This window comes from Ctenocephalides felis, unplaced genomic scaffold (assembly GCF_003426905.1).
Source record: "Ctenocephalides felis isolate EL2017-DRISC unplaced genomic scaffold, ASM342690v1 CF-g0.4_SCAFFOLD_00845, whole genome shotgun sequence".
NCBI lineage: Eukaryota > Metazoa > Arthropoda > Insecta > Siphonaptera > Pulicidae > Ctenocephalides > Ctenocephalides felis.
In genome coordinates this window covers 84,135,857-84,156,999 of record NW_020536999.1, presented here as the reverse complement: position 1 = coordinate 84,156,999, position 21,143 = coordinate 84,135,857, and the positions used below count along the sequence as shown (strand labels likewise).

At 30.3% G+C, this 21,143-nt stretch overlaps 4 protein-coding genes across 4 annotated transcripts; 1 reads left to right on the top strand and 3 right to left on the bottom strand.

The window, feature by feature from the left end:
- Window positions 1–2,647: 2,647 nt before the first annotated feature.
- Window positions 2,648–3,865, bottom strand: LOC113391148 (zinc finger protein 525-like). Its single transcript, XM_026627109.1, has one exon. It carries the CDS (start codon window positions 3,716–3,718, stop codon window positions 2,648–2,650), a length of 1,071 nt encoding a protein of 356 aa, XP_026482894.1. The 5' UTR covers window positions 3,719–3,865.
- Window positions 3,866–8,127: 4,262 nt separating this feature from the next.
- LOC113391147 (zinc finger protein 626-like) lies at window positions 8,128–8,907 on the bottom strand. Its single transcript, XM_026627108.1, has one exon. The coding sequence runs from the start codon at window positions 8,905–8,907 to the stop codon at window positions 8,128–8,130; it is 780 nt and encodes a 259-aa protein (XP_026482893.1).
- Window positions 8,908–12,983: 4,076 nt separating this feature from the next.
- On the bottom strand, window positions 12,984–14,342 carry LOC113391146 (zinc finger protein 99-like). Its single transcript, XM_026627107.1, has one exon. The coding sequence runs from the start codon at window positions 14,340–14,342 to the stop codon at window positions 12,984–12,986; it is 1,359 nt and encodes a 452-aa protein (XP_026482892.1).
- Window positions 14,343–15,280: 938 nt separating this feature from the next.
- Window positions 15,281–20,448, top strand: LOC113391144 (zinc finger protein 91-like). The gene is made up of 2 exons (XM_026627106.1): window positions 15,281–16,093; window positions 19,237–20,448. Exons 1-2 carry the CDS (start codon window positions 15,281–15,283, stop codon window positions 20,434–20,436), a joined length of 2,013 nt encoding a protein of 670 aa, XP_026482891.1. The 3' UTR covers window positions 20,437–20,448.
- Window positions 20,449–21,143: the final 695 nt, after the last annotated feature.

The window sequence follows — 21,143 nt, the reverse complement described above, 5'->3', positions numbered from 1 at the left end:
CCAACAGTCTTTTAATTTGGCCGCCTTTTAATTCAGTAGACTTTTAATGCAACAGCTATTTATTTCGACCATTTTTTGTTATGGCCGTCTTTGAATTTGTTCTTTTTTTCATTTGGCCGCCCCTCGGCCGTCTCAAAAGGCGGCCGCCTGCGTGCGGTGCACGCACTGCACGCTGGCCAGGCACGGTCCTGGGCATTGGATTAACGATTAACGGACTTCTGGCATTTTAACGGAAGTTAACGTGTCCGTTAACATTTTCAAAAGTTAACTTAAAAGTTAATCCGTTAATCAAAATGTTAACTTCGTTAATTAACGATTAACGGATTAACGAGTTAATGCCCAGCTATGTATATATATATATATATATATATATATATTATTATAGATAAATAAACACCGTAAACACCCACACAAATACTTGGCTTGAAACGTCGAGAAAACATAAAATTAGCAAATCGATTTTTTAATGAAAACAAACTTCTCCTTTGGAAAGTTAAAAAAACTAACTAACCATCGCAAGTGATTATCAAGCTTCATCGGATACCTTTTAAATTTTTTAAGTTGTAACAACCATGTTTAAAAAAATGACCTCGATGAAAGATCAAAAATCGACTCACATACACACACACATACTTTTTTGGTCTCATTCGATTCAGAATGAGTTGAAACGTCGAGAAAACATGAAATTAGCAAATCGGATTTTTTTATGAAAACAAACTTCTGCTTCGGGAAGTTAAAAAATTAACCATCGCAAGTGATTATCAAGTTTCATCGGATACCTTTTAAATTTTTTTAGTTGTAACAACCATGTTTAAAAAAATAACCTCGATGAAAGATAAAAAATCGACTCACATACACACTATAAACACATACTTTTTTGGTCTCATTCGATTCAGAATGAGTTGAAACGTCGAAAAAACATAAAATTAACAAATCGGATTTTCTCACAAAAACATAAGCTTCTTTTCGAAAGTTAATAAACTTTGGAAGTTGTGCATGGCAACGTGCCTTAAGGCAATTTGCTAAAACTTCCCGTACAAAAAATTTAAATTTTTAAAAAAGTTCAGAACTATTCGAAAACTGAAAAAAATAAATTTTTGAAAATTTTGTAATGACTTTATTAAAAAAAATTTAGTCATTGAATCACTTATCAATATATTGATAAGATGTCGTATGTTTTTTGAATCATTGAAATCGGCTGAACCGTGTTCCCAAAATTGTTGACAAAAAATTGTATCTGCACTTACATACACACATACACACCCATAACCACACATTAATTTTTCTAATAAGGAGAACCCGCGCGTTGCTCGTCTCGGATTTTGATGAAACTTGGCACAATGGTAGATTTGATGCCCAAACTGACCGTGGTAAAGTATAAGAGGCCTATGAAAAGCGGTTTAATTATAAAAATTAATTAAAGTTTGCATTTGTAGCAGCGCGCGGCATGCATAGCTTGCAATGCTTTTCCATATCAATAGTTGAACTCCGGGGTTCAATTCCCGATTCAGATATAATTTTTTTATTACTTTTATTTGATATTTAAAATTTCACGTGTAAATAATATCAAAATTTATTTGATTTTTCAATTAATTTTATATTTTTCGCTAAATATTCCATAAGAAAATCCTCCTGTAAATTTTTATTTTGATATTACTTATGAAACTTATCATATAAATGTTAAGTGATTCCTGAAGCATTATAATTTTGTATTAATATCAGCAATAATACGGAAGAAGAGATATAATTTATTTCCATATAAAAACTATGTTGTAAGGGGGCGTACATTAATCACATGATCGATATTTTACGGATTATCGGACCCCTCCCCTCCGCCTTGGTGATACGTGGTGATATTCAAAATCACCCCCCCCCCCCCACGCATCAAACATTACATGTATTTTTAGTCACCAGAAAAAAATGTAAAATTTATGATTAATTTAATATGATTAATGGACGCCCCCTAAGGTACCAAAATAGAGACAAACCAGGATATACACCATCAAACGAGACAAAACCGAAACTTTCACATGAAACATGGAAAAACTAGTAAAGGACTTGCAAGTCCTCTGAAAAGTGCAAGCAGCCTTTACAATAAACTACCGGACGAACTAAAGACAATGACGGACCTAACCAATTTCAAAATTAAATTGAAAAATTACATGAGAGATAAATGAAATAAATTAGATAAAATTCCTTATTTTAAATACTATATTACTTCTGTTCTGTAAAAATATTAATTACAATTAAGTATAAGTGCATATGTATGTATGTACGCAATCTTTCTGTGTATATAATAGTAATAAGTAAAAATATATAGATGTCTTAATGTAAGCCTGTTACATAAAATTTAGATTTATTTTTGTTATAATTGCTGTGATCTCTCATACCAGAACAATTGTCTGACTGAGATACAGTATGTACGAATTATATCTAATAAATAAATAAACAAAATAAATAAAAAATAAAAAGCAAAGATGTTTAAAAAAATATATTTTAGATTTATTTGTAATGGAAGTTAATAAATAATTAAAGAACATTTTACTTACGTTGTAATAATTTTTTTCAGTATACATAAAATGTACTATTTTTCAACAAACAAATACAAAAGTTTTTGAAGAAGTTTATCTAGATGACCTCAATGACCTCAATCTACCTTTTGAACCATTTCAGGTTGGCTTGATAATTGTTTTGTTACGAATGATTTATTACATGCTTCATCTTCACGAAGGTGCTCCCTGGAGTGTTTTCTTACATGTTCTGATCGTCTAAATCCTTTATTGCATACCAAACAGATATAAGGACGTTCTCCAGTGTGGATCATTTCATGTTGTTTTAATATAGCTTTTGTTTTGAATGATTTACTGCACTCCTCGCATTTATAAGGCCGTTCACCAGTATGAATCATTTCATGTCTGTTTAATGAGAATTTTGTTGCAAAGGTTTTATTGCAAACTTCACATTGATAAGGATTGCCTCCGGTATGAATAATTTTGTGAAGGTTTAATGCAGATCTCATAGTAAAAGTTTCACCACAATTATCACATTCAAAAGGTTGTTCCGCTGTATGAGTTAATTTGTGAAACCTCAACGCTTGTTTTTGAATGTATGTTTTAGAACATATTTCACATTTGTAAGGACGTTCTCCAGTGTGGAGCATTTGATGTTGTTTTAGTGATTGTTTTGATGCAAATGTTTTGTCGCATATTTCGCATTTATCAGGCCGTGTTTGGGAATGAATCGCTTCATGATTGATTAACGTTTGTCTTAGTTTGAATGCTTTATTGCATGTCTTGCATTTAAAAGGGCGTTCTTGACTATGACTTACTTTATGTAATTTTAAAATTTGTCTAGTTTTGAATGTTTTGTGGCATATTTCACATTTGTGGGTTGCTTTAGGATCATTTAAAATAGTTTTGAATGATTTGTTATATTTATCTACTATATTACCTGAATTACTATCTTTTTCACTATATATATGAAGTGTATCATCTCCACTTTTTACATTTTTGTTAATGACCTTATGTTGGTCATCAATTGTTTCTTGTTTTATTTCTTCCTCCATTGTTACCTCAGAATTCCAATTTGGATGTAGATATATTCCCTCGCTTTCTGGGCATATTTCTGATATAACATAATCATCAATTTCTTGTTTCACTAGAGGGTAATCTATTGGTTCCATTTTAATTGTTGTTACTGAATTCGTTTCTTCTGACATTTTCGGCGTCTCTTGGTTATTGTAATCAAACTAATAATGGCTTATAAAAGGTGGAAAAGGCTTTCAATTCTATATTATAAGTTATTATTTATATTTATAAGAAAGTTTAAAAGTATAAAAAATATGTTTTAATATATATTTATAATACTTTTGTTCAAATTCAATATAATTGCAAAGTGACATTTCTATTGTAATCAAAAAAATACCAAACTTGAGGTAAGGATGGCCAACGTTGGAAACATTTCATCTGCGAAGTTATCGATTAATGATATCATAGATTATATAATTTCACAAAAAAGATAGATTTTGATTTAAAATTTAAAAACTTATTGTCTTCATGTAGAGTAAGTTATCGTGGTTATTGTAATCGTCCAAAATTCGAAAATGAAAATTTTAGCATATATTTACCTCTCAAAGGTTTCTGAACATTTCATACCTCATAAAAAATTTATATGTGTGTGTGTGTGCATGTTTGAATATGTAGATTATATAATTTAACTAGTTGATATCGGTATTTTGCCTTGAGGCAAGTTACATGAACTTCCCGATATGTTCAAATAATCGACTTATTCAATAAAAAATAAATTAATTTATGAGTGACTAAAAGTACGAGGATTTATTACACATACATTGAAAACGAACGAACACGTGAACTAGAGTATTTTCTGAAAGCAAATTTTCAAAAATCAATAATTTTCATAATTGAACCAGTTTCCGTAAGACTTTAATGGTTTAGTATGTTCATTAAGACCAAGTACTCTATCGTTATACCAAATAAATCGTCTAATTTTAATTTTAACCACGAAATGTATCGCCAAAAAAAGTTCTATAAAAATCGGTTCAATTTTTTTTCAACAGTTAATTACAAGATAACGGCTAGGTAGATTTTCACCTAAAACTATTCAGTATTATTCCCAACTAACATCTTTCAAACAGTTTTTTATTTTTTAAAATCGATTCGGTAGTACAAGTTTAAAAGTGAACAAAAAGTATAACACTTTTTTCCAAATTACAAAAAAACGGCTTGGCTGACCGTCGCACAAAACTAAGAAACTATAATCCTAATCGAGATACATCAAATGGTTTTTAAATTTTTGAAATGGGTTCAGGCGTTTTTAAGCAAACTTCGATGAATGGTCTAATTTTGACAAATGCCGAAAAACGATACCAATTTTTGCAAACTTTGACGAATTTTTAAGGCTAAGCGAGTTGTCGTAGAGCCTTAATATTTTAGTATGACCTAGAAGACTATCTACCGTCAAAAAAATAATAATAAAAATCGTCGAAAAATTTTTTTTCAATACTTTATTACAAGAAAACGTCTTGGCCGATCTCTACCAAAACTCATCAGCACGATTCCCAATCAATATCTTTTGAGCGTTTTTTGAATTTTCAAAATCTATTCAGAATTACGGACTAAAGCGTGGACAATTTTTTTTTTTTCACTTTTTTGCTATTTACTAAGAAACAGTTAGGATGATTGTCGCACAAAATTAATAAACGCTAGTCCTCATCGAGATACATCAAATGGCTTTTAAATTTTTGAAATTGGTGCAGCCGTTTTTGAGAAAACGTCGATTTACGGCAAAAAATCTGTTCACTCACACGCTAGCACATACTCACACACACACACACATACTTTTTCCTACTTTAGTCTCATTCGATTCAGAATGGCTTGAAACGTCGAGAAAACATAAAATTAGCGATTCGGATTTTTTGATGAAAACATAAACTTCTCCTTCGAGAAATTAAAATGTTTACATATCTTTACGTTTCGAAGGTTTCTGAACATTTTTCATCTCAGCAAAAAATCATATATGTGTGTGTGTTGTTTGCATTTGTAGATTATATCATTTAAAAAAGATATTTTTTGGTTTAATATCATTAACTTTTTGTAGGGTAAGTTATTGTAATCGTCGAAAAATCAAAAATGAAAATTTTTGCACATCTTAAACGTTTTAAAAGTTTCTGAACATTTTGGCATATTTCAGAAAAAAATTATATATGTGTGTGTATGTATGTATATGTAGATACAATTTTTTGACGACGTTTTTGAGAGTGCCACTCAACCGATTTGGATGATTCAATAACCATTCGATTCCTAATTATGGAGATTAGTAATGCTTATTAGTTTTTGGCAAACACAGGTCTTAATGTTTCGGAGATACCATGCAAAGAGTGCAGAAAGGGAAATTGTTTATGAGAAAACAAGACATCCGATGTGAATGATTCAAAAAACATTCAATTCGTAATGGTGAGAAGACATGGTGATTACAGTTTTTTTTAGAGATAAGGAGCTAAAGTGTAAAAAATGACAGTTTTCGGGAGAACAAAGTATCCGTAAATAATTCAAATTTTGATTTGATTTGTATTTACGAGGAGATGTGCTGATTAGTTTTTGGTGTAGACAGGTCGGCATACCTTAGAAAAAATTTATGTAAGCGTGGGTATGTATGTGCGATAATTCCTATTGATGAGAAGTGTTGATTAGTTTTTGGCGAAGGCAAGTCCTGCCTTTCTGACAATACGGGGCCAAAAGGTAAAGAAATGGTAACTCCAAGAAACATTTTACTTGTATTGACAAAATAAACTTTTGTAAAGGCAGGTCTATCAGTTTAGGAGATCTAACAACAAAAACAAAAAAAAAACGAATCCTTTTGACAATAAAAAATAAACTGTAGACGTAAATTGCCAGGTATTTTATAGAATGAATTAAATTTCCAGAAGGGTTAAACATTATAAATTTTATAATCTACATTATAAATATACAAAAAGTCCAAAAAAAGTCATAAAAAATATAAAAACATATACTTAATATAAAAAAAATCATAATATAATTTTTTTTCCAAATTTTTCGATAAAGTTCAACTTTTTTGAGCATTTCAAAATACTCAATAATCTAATAGTTAAAATCAAATTAGAATCTAAAAAGCAGCGCGATCGCTTTGAATAAATATACAAAAAGTCAAAAAAAAATCATAATATAAAAAAATATTTCAATTTTTTCAATCAAGTCTTTGTTCTTTTGAGCATTTCAAAATACTCAAAAATCTAATTGTTAAAATCAAATTAGAATCTAAACAGCACAGATTGCTTTGAATATAAATACAAAAAGTCAAAAAAAAATCATAATATAAACTAGTGGCGTTTGGCATCGTTCCAAAAATTCAATTTTTTAAAAAAGATTAAATATGTTTTAACTTTGAAAAAAAAAAGATTTTTGAGAAATTTTAAATTTTTGAATAAAAATTACGTTTTCGGAAAAAAAAACTTTTGGAAAAAATGTTTTTTTTTTAGTTTGAAATACTTTGCAAATTTTGAACTTTTTTCAAAGCAATCGCACTGCTTTACCTGCATAAAGAGGCAATATCGAAGCGCGTAAGCGCCACGTCGCCGTCTAACGGACAAAAATGTTACGAAACCCACAGAAATGTAAACAAGATTGATACACATTATTAAAATCTCCATAAAATATTTTATAATTTGATGTGCATATTTTGCAAATTACAATCTAAACAGCAGTGCGTTTGCTTTGAATAAAAATACAAAAAGTCCAAAAAAAAATCAATTTTTTCAATAAGGTCCCATTAGTTTTTGAACATTTCAAAATACTTAAAAATGTAATTGTTAAAATCGAATTAAAATCCAAACAGCAGCGCGATTGCTTTGAATAAAAATACAAAAAGTCCAAAAAAATCAATATAAAAAAATATTTCAAATTTTTCAATAGAGTCCAATTTTTTTTGAGCATTTCAAAAATGTAATTGTTAAAATCCAAACAGCAGCGCGATTGCTTTGAATGAAAATACAAAAAGTCCAAAAAAAAGGAATATAAAACAAAATATTTCAATGTTTTCAACAAAATCCATTTTTTTTAGCATTTCAAAATACTCAAAAATCTAATTATCAAAATCAAATTAGAATCTAAACAGCAGGGCGATTGCTTTGAATAAAAATACAAAAAGTCCAAAAAAAATCAATATAAAAAAAATCAAATTTTTCAATAAAGTCCAAGTTCATTTTTTCGAGCATTTTAAAATACTCAAAAATCTAATTGTTAAAATCAAATTAGAATCTACACTACACTAAACAGCAGCGATGCAGCAGCGCGATTTCTTTGAATAAAAATACAAAAAATCAATAAAGATTATAAATTTTCAATTATTGACTAGAAGATATAAAATATGGTGTTGAAATCAATCAAAATGTTTTTATTAAAAAAAAAAAGAGAAAACAAACATGTTATACTCTCCATTATGGATAAATCTATAATAACAATAAATAAATTAAGAATTAACTAAATAAAATCTTCATCCCTAAATTTCTTTCTATCCGCGTTATCACATGATTTAAAAAAAAATCGTACTATATACCTCTGGTACAATATTTAAACAATTTGAAAAAATGTGTCAATATTCCAAATGAGTTTTTGCATGTCGTTTTAATGACCGATTTGCTTTATATGCATTGCCGCACTTGTCACATTTATAAGGACTTTCCATATGAACAACTTTATGTTGATTCAATGCTTGACTTGTTTTGAATAATTTATAGCATATCCCACATTCATGCTCTCGATCCTCGCTATGCACAGTTAAATGCATTCTCAAAACGTTCATTTGAGTAAAGTCCTTATTGCATATTTCGCATTTAAAGGGGCGTTCCCCGGTATGAATCACTTCATGGTACTTTAATGATTGTTTTGTTGAGAAAGTTTTGTAGCATATTTCACATTTAAAAACGCTTTGTCCAGTGTGCAACCTTTTATGTGCATTTAATGTATCTTTTCTCGCAAATGTTTTATTGCATGTTTCGCATTTATGAATGGATTCAGAGTGAGTCAATTCATGCACAGTTAATTCTTGTTTTCTTTTGAATATTTTATCACATTTGTCACACTCATGGCGATATTCTCCCTTATGACTGACTTCATGTTTTTTTAAGTATTTTCTTGATTTGAAGGCTTTATTGCATAAATCACATGTATAAGGTCTTTCTTCAGTATGGCTTACTTCATGTTCGGTTAATCTAGCTTTTGACAGGAATGTTCTATTACAAGTTGCACAAGCATAAGGACGCACTCCAGCATGTTTTAATAAATGTAGTTTTAAATTGTTTGTTTGTATGAATCTCTCATTGCATATTAGACACTCATGAAGGCGTTCTCCTGTGTGTATTGTTTGATGCATTTTTAATGGATATTGTTTATTGAATGTTTTACCGCAAATCTCACATTCATAAGAGTGTATAATATGGCTCAGTTTATGTTGGCTTAATATATATTCTGATGTGAATGCTTTATTGCAAGTATCACATTTATAAAAAAGAACTCTGGCATGGATAGCTTTATGTCGGTTTAATATACCTAATGCTATGAATGCTCTATTACATATCTCACATTTAAAAGGGCGCTCTCCAGTGTGGATCATTTGATGATGTTCTAATCCTTGCTTTGATGACAATATTTTTTGCAAATTTCACATTTATGAGATTGTCTCCTATAGATTTTTCGTTTTTTTTTTGTAACCATTTTTGTATTACTTGTATTAGAATTTTCATCTACACTTATCTGATCTGCACTTGTCGCAGCTTCTTGACCTTCAATTACTTCTTGCTTTATTCCTTGATCAATAATTACCTCTGATTCTAAAAACTTCTGAAGACTTACTTCGTCGTTTCCATTCACATTATCAAATTCTTGTTCAACTTGAGGATGTTCGATTGGTTCAATTTTAATTGTTGTGATTGAATTCGCTGCTTCAGACATTTTGGCCGTCTGTAGGTTCTGGTAAAGGTAAACAATAATTTCTAAAAAGTTAGAACAGTTTTCGTTATTACATATAAACTTTTATAAGAAGTATAAATTGTTGTATATATTATAAGTTGTTGAATATTTTAATATATATTGAATATACTTGAGTATAAATTAAATTCAATATAAATTCAAAAGCACTTTGACATTTCTAATCCTAGAAAATAATTATTTCTCACATTAGCATGGGATCAGTATGAACAACATTGAAAACATTAATATAACGGCGAGAACAACGGCGACAACGCCGTTACATATGGGCAGCAAAATATAAAATCATAGAGTATATAGTTTCAGAAATTAAGGATTGAGGTTTGATATTATCATTGACTAGTGGGGCGCATGGCATCGTGCCTTAAGACAAATTGCTGGAACTTCCGGTACCGTAATTAAACATTCAAAGAATAAAAATAATCAGTCAACAAAATTGTCTATGCGAATTGTTCCTTTTAGACAAAATGTGTAAACTCATTAGATTAGACGACGTTGTTTGGATATGTTTGAATGAAATATATATATGAACAAAATCTAATTAAGCAGTTCTATTGTTAGAATAAACATATTTTATTTCAAATGTATCAATTTTTCGTTCGCAAAATATATACACTGAGTTAACAATTTTAAATAGTTCAAGTAGTAGTAACATAAAAAAAAATTTAAAAAAATTAAAAAAAATATTACAAATGTGGGATTCAAACCCGATCAGTTTTGACTTTCTTATCTACTAACGCGAACGACAGTGTCTGGAATTTCTGCACTTTTTGCTCTGAATCTGCCTAAAAACTAATCAGTACGTCTCCACATCAATACGAATCGAATGATTTTAAACCATTCAAATCGGTCGATTTGTTCTCTCAGAACCTGCCATTTTTTGTACTTTGTGCCCTGTATCTTTGAAACGGCTAGACCTGCCTTCGCCAAAGCACGTCCCTTTTATCAATAAGAATTGAATGTTTTTTGAATTATTCAAATCGGTTGATCGGTGTTCCCGAAATCGTCGACAAAAATGTGTATCCACACACACATACATCCATTCTTTCTAAAGTATGCCAAAATATTCAGAAACCTTTGAAACGTAAAGATATTTGAAAATTTTCATTTTCGATCACTATAACTTACCCTACGGAAAGTTAAAAAATGTTATGAACGTAAGATATTATCGAAGGTAAATTATTGGAATTGTTTCAGAACATGCATGGATACAATTTTTCATCGACGTTTTCGGGCGCACGGGTCAACCGATTTGAATGTTTCAAAAGCAATGAATTTCTATTGATAGGGTGGCGTGCTGATTAGTTTTTGGCAAAGGCAGGTCCAGTCGTTACAAAGATACGGAGGTATATAAGCAGAAAATGGCAGTTTTTGAGAGAACTAAGCGTCCAATTTGAATGATTCAAAAAACTTTTGCTTTTGTTGACGAAACAATTGCTTTTGGAATTTTTTTTTGTACATCGAAAATAATTCATATTAATTTCCCGTAGGGTAAGTATATTGTAATCGTCTAAAAATCGAAATTGAAAACGTTTACATTTCTTTACATTTTGAAGGTTTCTGAACATTTTGGCATACCCCAGAAAAAACTGATGTGTGTGTGTGTATGTATGTATAATTACAATTTTTCGGTCACGTTTTCGAGCGCACGGATCAACTGATTTGAATGGTTTAAAAAACATTCGATTCCTATTAATAGGGAAATGTGCTGATAAGTTTTGGCAAAGGCAGGTCCAGCCGTTACGGAGATATGGAGCAAAGAGTGCAGAAAATAGAAATCGAGTTTTTGAGAGAACGGATCATCCTATTTGTATGATCCAAAAAACATTCAGTTCGTAATGACAGGGAAAAGTGGTTATTAGCTTTTGGCAAAGGTAGGCCTAGCGGTTTCGAAAATACAGAGCTAAATGTTAAAAATATGGAAGTTTTTGAGAGAACTAAGCGTCCGATTTAAATGATTCAAAGAACTTTCTGCTTGTTTTAACAAAATAATTGCTTTCGGAAAAAAAATTGTTGTTTTTAATTTTTTTTTCATAAAATATTTTTGTAATTTTGGGATTAAAAATTGAAAAAATTACCCAGGCTAAGCGCCACTCTGGTACAAATGATTACCCAAGTGCGTTTAGACTGTCTGTGTACTGGAGCACTTTTAATTAATTTTGTAAAACTATTGAAAGATGCGAAATGCCACCAAGCTAAGCACAGTATAAGTAAAAATGTCGCACAGAGTTATTTGCAAACGCGTTTAGACTGTGAATGTACGGGAGCATTTTTTCAATTTTGTGTAAATTAGGCAACTTTTTTTTGAAATTGAATTCGAAATGAAATGACGATTGTTAATGTTCTGGAGATAAATTGATTTATGATTTACATTTGATTTGCTCATATATAACAAGATAGCAAAAATAATGAAAGTTACAGTAACGTTTAAAATTTCTCGAATATTTCATTACGGTGCGGGAAGTTCCAGCAGTTTACCTTAAGGCACGATGCCATACTCCACTAGTTTTACACTAATATTAGACCACAATCTATCCCTTTTCCTTGGTACTATTTGATTATAATATCCTAGACAAAAATAGAATATGATATATTCATGGATAACACAGGCCTACAAAAAATTGAGATAGCGTATTTTGGTATTGAAAAGCACATCGCCGCACAGGAAGTCTTTAAATTTACGATGATCGCGACTCGCGACTTTATAAGATTCACTTATTTAATTATTTTAAATTTAGAAATGCTTTGTTGCCATATTCTCGGACAAGTTCTCGATTTTTCTTGCAAGTTTTTTAAACTAATATTTAAATAAATTAATATTTATTTTATTAGGAAATGCTATTTCTTCGAACAACAGTTTTTCGACTGACGACAAAATTAGCCTTTACAGCCGTATCTGATAAAATATCTAGCAAAATAATCTGTTGTTGAGAAAAGCTAGGCGGGCCGCAGAAAAACATCCGGCGAGCCGCATATGGCCCGCGGACCGCGGGTTGCTCATCCTTGGTGTAAAACGTATTCATTTAAATTTTCGCATTATTATTGTATCCTAGTAGTATTGTATTGTAGTATTATTTCATACTCTTCTTTTATCTATGATTGTATCATTCAACATGAAGATATGCAAACATTTTCAACTTTGATTTTTCGAAGATTACTATAACTCACCCTATGGAAAGTAAATAAATCAATATGTATTAATTTTCAATGTCATTATTTCCTAATAGATATAAAATATGGTGCTGAAAGCAATCAAAATCTATTTATTAAAAAATATTAGAAAACAAACATCTCATACTCCAATATGAATAAATCTATAATAACTATAAATAAATTAAAAATTAACAAAATAAAATCTTCATCCCTAAAATTCTTTCTATAAGCGTCATCATATAAAAAAAATCATACTATATCCCTCTGGTACAATATGTATATTTTCTTTAAACCACTTGAAATTTTTTTTCAATATTCCAAATGAGTTTTTGCATGTCGTTTTAATGACCGTTTTGTTTTATACGCGTTGCTGCACTTGTCACATTTATATGGACTTTCAATATGAACAACTTTATGTTGATTCAATGCTTGTGTTGTTTTGAATGATTTATTGCATATTTCACAATCATGCTCTCGATCTTCACTATGCACAGTTAAATGCACTCTCAAAGTTTTTGATCGAGTAAACTCCTTATTGCATATTTCGCATTTATAAGGGCGTTCCCCAGTATGAATCACTTCATGGTACTTTAATGATTGTTTCGTTGTAAAAGTTTTGTAGCATATTTCACATTTAAAAAGCCATTGTCCAGTGTGGATTCTTTCATGTATATTCAATGATTTTTTTCTTGAGAATGTTTTATTGCAAGTTTCACATTTATAGATGCATTCAGAGTGAGTCAATTCGTGCGCAGTTAATTCCTGTCTTCTTTTGAATACTTTATCGCAATTGTCACACTGATGACAATATTCTCCCTTATGACTAACTTCGTGTTTTTTTAAGTATTTTCTTGATTTGAAGGCTTTATTGCATAATTCACATGTATAAGGTCTTTCTTCTCTATGGCTTATTTCATGTTCGCTTAATCTATTTGTTGTCGGAAATGTTCTATTACAAGTTGCACAAGCATAAGGACGCACTCCAGCATGTTTTAATAAATGTAGTTTTAAATTGTTTGTTTGTATAAATCTCTCATTGCACATTGGACACTTATGAGGGCGTTCTCCGGTGTGGATGATTTGATGCTTTTTTAATATACATTGTTTATTGAATGTTTTACCGCAAATCTCACATTGATAAGAGCGTATAATATGGGTCATTTCATGTTGGCTCAATATATATTGTGATAAGAATGCTTTATCGCAATTCTCACATTTATATAAGCGTGGTCTGGCATGGCGAGCTTTATGTCGGTTTAATATACCTAAAGCTTTGAATGCTTTATTACATATCTCACATTTAAAAGGGCGCTCTCCAGTGTGGATCATTTGATGATGTTCTAATCCTTGCTTTGATGACAATATTTTATTGCAAGTTTCACATTTATGAGATTGTCTCCTATATGTTTTTCGTTGTTTTTTTGTAACCATTTTTGTATTACTTGTACTAGAATTTTCATCTACACTTATCTGGTCTGCACTTGTCACAGCTTCTTGCCCTTCAATCACTTCTTGCTTTATTTGTTCATCAATAATTACCTCAGATTCTAAAAACTTCTGAAGACATATTTCGTCGTTTGCATTCACATCATCATATTGTCGTCCACCTTGAGGATCTTCGATTGGTTCCATTTTAATTATTGTGATTGAATTCGCTTCTTCAGACATTTTTGACTTTTGTAGGCTATGGTACTTTTGTAGGCTGTCAAAAGACTTCTTCCTTCCTAGAAGTCAAGAAGCCTTGTAATTTATGTGTTATGATCGTACAATAAATATATTTTAAAATATATTGATACGTTATAATACTAACACTGTCCTTTTTATTATTTTATATTTTCCTTTGCTGTATTTACCCACTTTGACAGTTTGACATTGCTCCTTCGCTCTGATTGGGCAACACCAAAAACATTTCAACTTCAAATTTAACGGTGGCAAAATTTAAAATAATATATTATTATCATATAGTACCCAGGAAAAGGAATAGATTGTGGCCTACTAATAGTGTAAAACGTATTCATTTAAATTTTCATTATCATTGCATCATTCAAAGTCGTCATTTCCAAATTCTCGGTATCTTATTTATCTATGTTGGTTGATAAACTCGCAGGCGAAATGTTTTTAATGTTGTCTAACGTCTAACCTAAACGAAGTTGAACTGTCAAATTAACAAAGTGCAAAAATAAAGCAAATGAAAATATAAAATAATAACAAAAAGGTCAGTGTTGGTATTATAATATGTTAATAAATTTCAAAATATAATTATCATGCGTTCATGACACATAAGTAACAAGGCTTTTCTACTTTTAGGAATCTTTAGAGAGCGATTAGGCGATTACCATAACCTACAAAAGTCAAAAATGTACGAAGAAACAAATTCAACCACAACAATTAAAATTGAACCGATCGAATATTCTCAAGTTAAACAAGATTTAGATGATTATGAAAACACCACAGGTATTTGTATAGAGAATAATGAAATTTGTCTACAGCAATTTCTAAAATCAGAGGTTACTGTTGATGAGGATATAAAGCAAGAAAGGATCGATGTGCAAGATTTTCAATTGAAACAAGAATTTTATGATTATGAATGCACTTCACATATGAGTATGGAGAATGATGAAATATGCCTACAGCAATTTCTAAAATCTGAGGTTACGATTGATGAGGAAATGAAGCAAGAAAATATCGATGGGCATGATGCTGCAACTAATACAAGTATAGATGAAAAACATTACATATTTTCTAAAGAAATTAGTAATTCAACTAACACGAATAAATCATTTGAAAGTGTTTCTGAAAAATGTAGAATAAACAATAATCTAAAACCATATAATTGTGAATTTTGCCATAAAACATTCAATACAAAGAAGAACTTGAACCAACATAAATTTCTTGACACTGGACAAAGACCTTTTGAATGTGAAATATGTAATAAATCATTCAAAAGGAAGGATAATTTAAAGGATTATAAAATGATTCACACCGGTGAGCGTCCTTTTGGTTGTGAAATATGCAATAAAACATTCACAACAAAGGCAACTTTTTATGGACATAAAATGATTCACACCAGAGAAAAACCTCATGAATGTGAAATATGTCACAAAACATTCAAATTAAAGCAACATTTGAAAATACATAAAATGATTCACAGTGGAGAAAAACCTTATGAATGTGAAATATGTCATAAAACATTCCAAAGAAAGCATAATTTAAATGAACATAAAAAGATTCACACTGGACAACGTCCTTATGAATGTGAAATATGCAATAAAACATTTGTAAGAAAAATGTCATTAGTACGACATGGAACAACTCATACTGAAGAACGTCCTCATAGTTGTAAAATTTGCAATAAAGCATTTTCAACAAATAGTATATTATTTCGACATGTAAAAGGAGTACATGCTGGAATATGCCCTGTAAAAAAACGTTCAACAAACTCTTGAATTTGCTGGAAACTTATGTATTTTTAACTCTGCTATTGATAAAAGTGTATTGTATGTAATTGTTTAATAATGTAAATATAAATTTATTAATATAGCTTAGCATATTGCAATTGGTACATACAATAAACATATTGTAAATATCAATGGGTCTTTTTTTGAGTTCAAGTAATGATGTTTCCTTCTGATGTGAACTTGCTGAATGTAGACACACATAAAACGCCAAAATGAATACAATAAAAAAGCTGTAAGTGGAATTCTGTCTTGAGGCAATTATGGCATCGTGCCTTAAGGCAAATTGCTGGAACTTCCCGTACCGTAACGAAATGTTCGAGGAATACTGAATGTTTTCAAATAGATTATTATAAATATTGTAGCATTGTCTAATATTTATAAGAATTATATAAACTGAATTGCAGAGTTGAAATTATTTGTAAAGTATATTAGAACTATAGTCAGAATTAAAAATAAAATCTAAAATATTTTCGATATACACAAAAAAAAAAAAAAAAATGGAACAAAATTTTTTTTCCAAAATCAATTATTTTGTTAAGACAAGCAGAAAGTTTTTTGAATCATTTAAATCGGACGCTTAGTTCTCTTAAAAACTGCCATTTTTTACATATTTAGCATCGTATCTTCAAAATGGCTGGGCCTGCCTTTGCCAAAAACTAATAAACACTTTTCCCAATCATTACTAATTGAATGTTTTTTAGATCATTCAAATCGGATACTCCGTTCTCTCAAAAATTCGATTTCTATTTTCTGCACTCTTTGCTCCGTATCTCCGAAACGGCTGGACCTGCCTTTGCCAAAAACTAATCAGCTCTTTTCCCTGTGCGTCCTTATTTTGTTAAGACAAGCAGAAAGTTTTTTGAATCATTTAAATCGGACGCTTAGTTCTCTTAAAAACTGCCATTTTTTACATATTTAGCATCGTATCTTCAAAATGGCTGGGCCTGCCCTTGCCAAAAACTAATAAACACTTTTCCCAATCATTACTAATTGAATGTTTTTTAGATCATTCAAATCGGATACTCCGTTCTCTCAAAAATTCGATTTCTATTTTCTGCACTCTTTGCTCCGTATCTCCGAAACGGCTGGACCTGCCTTTGCCAAAAACTAATCAGCTCTTTTCCCTATCAATAGAAATCGAATGTTTTTTGAACCATTCAAATCGGTTGATCCGTACGCCCAAAACGTGGGCGAAAATTTGTATCCATACATACACACACACACACATCCCTTTTTTCTGAAGTATGCCAAAATGTTCAGAAACCTTCAAAACGTCGAGAAATGTAAAAATTTTCAATTCCGATTTTCGGCCCATTACAATAACTTACCCTACGGGATGTTAATAAATACACCATTGCTGCCAAGTTCAGAAAGATTTTCGGTGAAAAAGCATCAGCTGCAAAAGCCGAAATACAAAATCTCCTGAACAGGGGTATTCTAACCCCTGTATTTAGACGTTAGTTAATTAATAAATAGTTAAATAAATTTAATTATACAAAAATACACTACACTATTACACTGTGATAAACCAAGCTATTAATAACTGGAACATTTAAACTAATTATTTTTGACAATTTTTGGTTACATTCTATAGTGTGTACAGATTAACTAATGTCTAAATACTGAAACAGTTAGTGTATTTTTGTATAGATAATTTTATTTTTTCCGCTGAATGACGGTCTCAATGAAGACTGAAACGTATGGATAAATAAAGTATTTCAAAACTACTTCAACTACCATACGTTTCGGCTAGCATCTTAGCCATCATTCAGTGGTAATCAAATTAAAATTTTGTATCCTAATATAGTATATGAAACCACTATTCAAATTCATGGTATGAGTATGTGCACATTGATAAAATATATATTTTTTAATATCACAAATGGTAAAACACACTAATAACCATGATAACTTAACAAGTTGTTATTCGTGTTATTTTATTAGGACTCAAATTATAATTGATGTGCTATTGAATAAAATTATTATTTATTGGCCGTTTTCTTATTTTGCGATCCAAATGAAAAACACCCGTAATAATGTACTATCCCGGAATAGTGTACATTTACCTTATGTGTACTATAGGTATACCTTATATTTACTTATCTGGTATACTATATGTTAGTTTATCAAAGCATTCCCAGGAAATTCTGAACTTTTTTTCAATGCAATCGTACTGCTTTAACTGCATAGAGACAAAATATAGAAGCGCGAAAGCGCCGCGCCGCCGTCTAACGGATAAGCATTGGTACGGAACCAATAGGAATGTAAACAAAATGTATACTTATTGTTAAAATCTCTATAAAATATCTGATAATTTGATGTGCATATGCCTAATGATCATTTTTGACCGCCAGATGGCATTTTTTTACTTTTTTTACTAGATCTCCGAAACCGCTAGACCTGCTTTCATGAAGTTTTGATCAGTTCTTCATCTTGTTAATGTTTTTTGAATTATTCAAATCGGACGCTCCGTTCTCTTAAAAACTGAGTTACCGTTTTTGGCACTTTTTGCCCCATATCTTCGGAACGGCTAGACCTGCCCTTGCCAAAAACTAATCAGCACGTCTCCTTATCAATACGAATCGAATTTTTTTTAAATTATTCCAATCGCTTCATCCGTGTTCCCGAAATCTTCGACGAAAATTTGTATCCGCACACACATACGCACACGCTCACACACACACACACACATACATTCATTTTTTCTAAGGTACGCCAAAATATTCAAAAACCTCTGAAACGTAAAGATATATAAAAATTTTCATTTTCGATTTTTTTTTGCGATTACTATAACTTACGGGAAGTTAATAATTTTAAACTAATATCAGACTAACTTTCCATTTAACTATGTAATATATAATTTCAAATTTTTGCGCCGTTTAATTCGCAGTTGAAATGTGTTGGTGTTGCCCAATCAGTAGAAACGTCATAGAAAACGAAAACGAAGAAGAAATGTCAAATTGTGAAGGTGCGTAAATGAGGCAAACGAAAATATAAAATAAAAATAAAAAGGTCAGTGTTAGTATTATAACATATTAAAATACAAACGAATCAATATATATCCAAATATATTTATTATATGTTCATAACGCATAAATTAAAAGGCTTTTCGACTTTTAAGCAGACATCTTAACAATAACCTTCAAACGTCAAAAATGTCTGAAGAAACAAATTCAAACACAACAATTAAAATTGAAACGATCGAATATTCTCAAGTTAAACAAGATTTAGATGATTATGAAAACACCACAAGTATTTGTATGGAGAATGAAATTTGTCTACAGCAATTTCTGAAATCAGAGGTTACTGTTGATGAGGATATAAAGCAAGAGAGGATCGATGAGCAAGATTTTCAAGTGAAACAAGAATTTGATGGTTATGAATGCACATCACATATGAGTATGGAGAATGATGAAACTTGTCTACAGCAATTTCTAAAATCTGAGGTTACGATCGATGAGGAAATGAAGCAAGAAAAAATCGATGGGCATGATGCTGCAACTAATACTAATTTAGATGAAAAACCTTACTTATTTACTGAAGAAATCAGTAATTTAAGTAATTTTAGCAATAATCATCAAACAAAAGCATTATTAAATGAACATAAAGCTATTATTTTTACTAAAAAACGACCTTACAAATGTAAAGTATGCAATAAAACATTCACATTTAGTGGAAATTTAAGCGAACATAAAAAAATCCACTCTGGAGAACGTCCTTACAGTTGTGAAATATGTCATAAAACATTTGCAACAAAACGAACTTTAAAACAACATGAAGTTGTTCACACTGAGGAACAACCTTATGAATGTGAAATATGCGAAAAAACATTTGCAAGAAAGAGATCATTATACATACATAAAAAGATTCATACTGGAAAACATCAATCATCAAAGGATACTGAAGGACCTTTTAGTTGTGAAATATGTCATAAAGCATTCAAAAGAAAGCAGAATTTAGAACAACATAAAACAATTCATAGTGGAGAAAGTCCTCATGAGTGTAATATATGCAATAAATCATTCACAGCAAAAGCTTCATTAAGACGACATGAAATTAGTCACACCGGAGTGCGTCCTTATAGTTGTGAAATATGCGATAAAACATTCACAGCGAGAGAATCATTAAGTAGACATCAAATGATTCACACTGGGGAACGTCCTTATAGTTGTGGAATTTGCAATAGAGCATTTCCAATACTAGATGCATTAAGAAAACATGTGAAAGGAGTACATTGTGGAATACGTCCTGTAAGAAAACGTTTAAAAAAAGTTTTGTATGTGCCGGAAACTATCCAACCTTAAAATCCTTTTCTTGTGGGCAATTCATGTATTTTTTAACTCAGTTTGTTACTGATAAAAGCATATTGTATGTAATTGTTTAATAAAATGAATATAAATAATGAAATAATTATAAATATAGCGTTCTAAACATATTTTGAATAATTCTCGATATAATATAATTTGACTAACAACTACTTTAACACTACATAATGAATTTAATTTGCTTATAATATATAGCCCCATGGGAAGTACTTTTATATTCATTAAATTAGTTTCATTTATTCAATGTATTGGTCCTGAAAAACTAGTACGCAAATATTATTTATAGATTAAAGTATTATTTTGCTATAGCAGCTATATCATACCATCATATAAAGTACAATTAAAAACTTTGTCTTTTTTTACTCATGAATTTAGCTTTGTCAGTTAATACAGTATCTCCAGATTTTATTTTTTTTATTACGTTCGAAACCCACATCACTAACAACCGAAATAAAGCCATCTAGAGTGCAACCATTCAGAAATTACAGATATGATCAAATATAAGTATTTTTATAGCATTATTTATATTGTTGCTAAAAAAACACATTTTATTGAATACATTTTTTCAATAATTTTAGTATGTGTAGGCTGCACAGTCAATATTATGTCGAGTGTTAATCTCAATCTCAAAATAATGAAATAAAACTTTGGATTTCGAGTACACTTCTTAAATTCTTTTGACATAA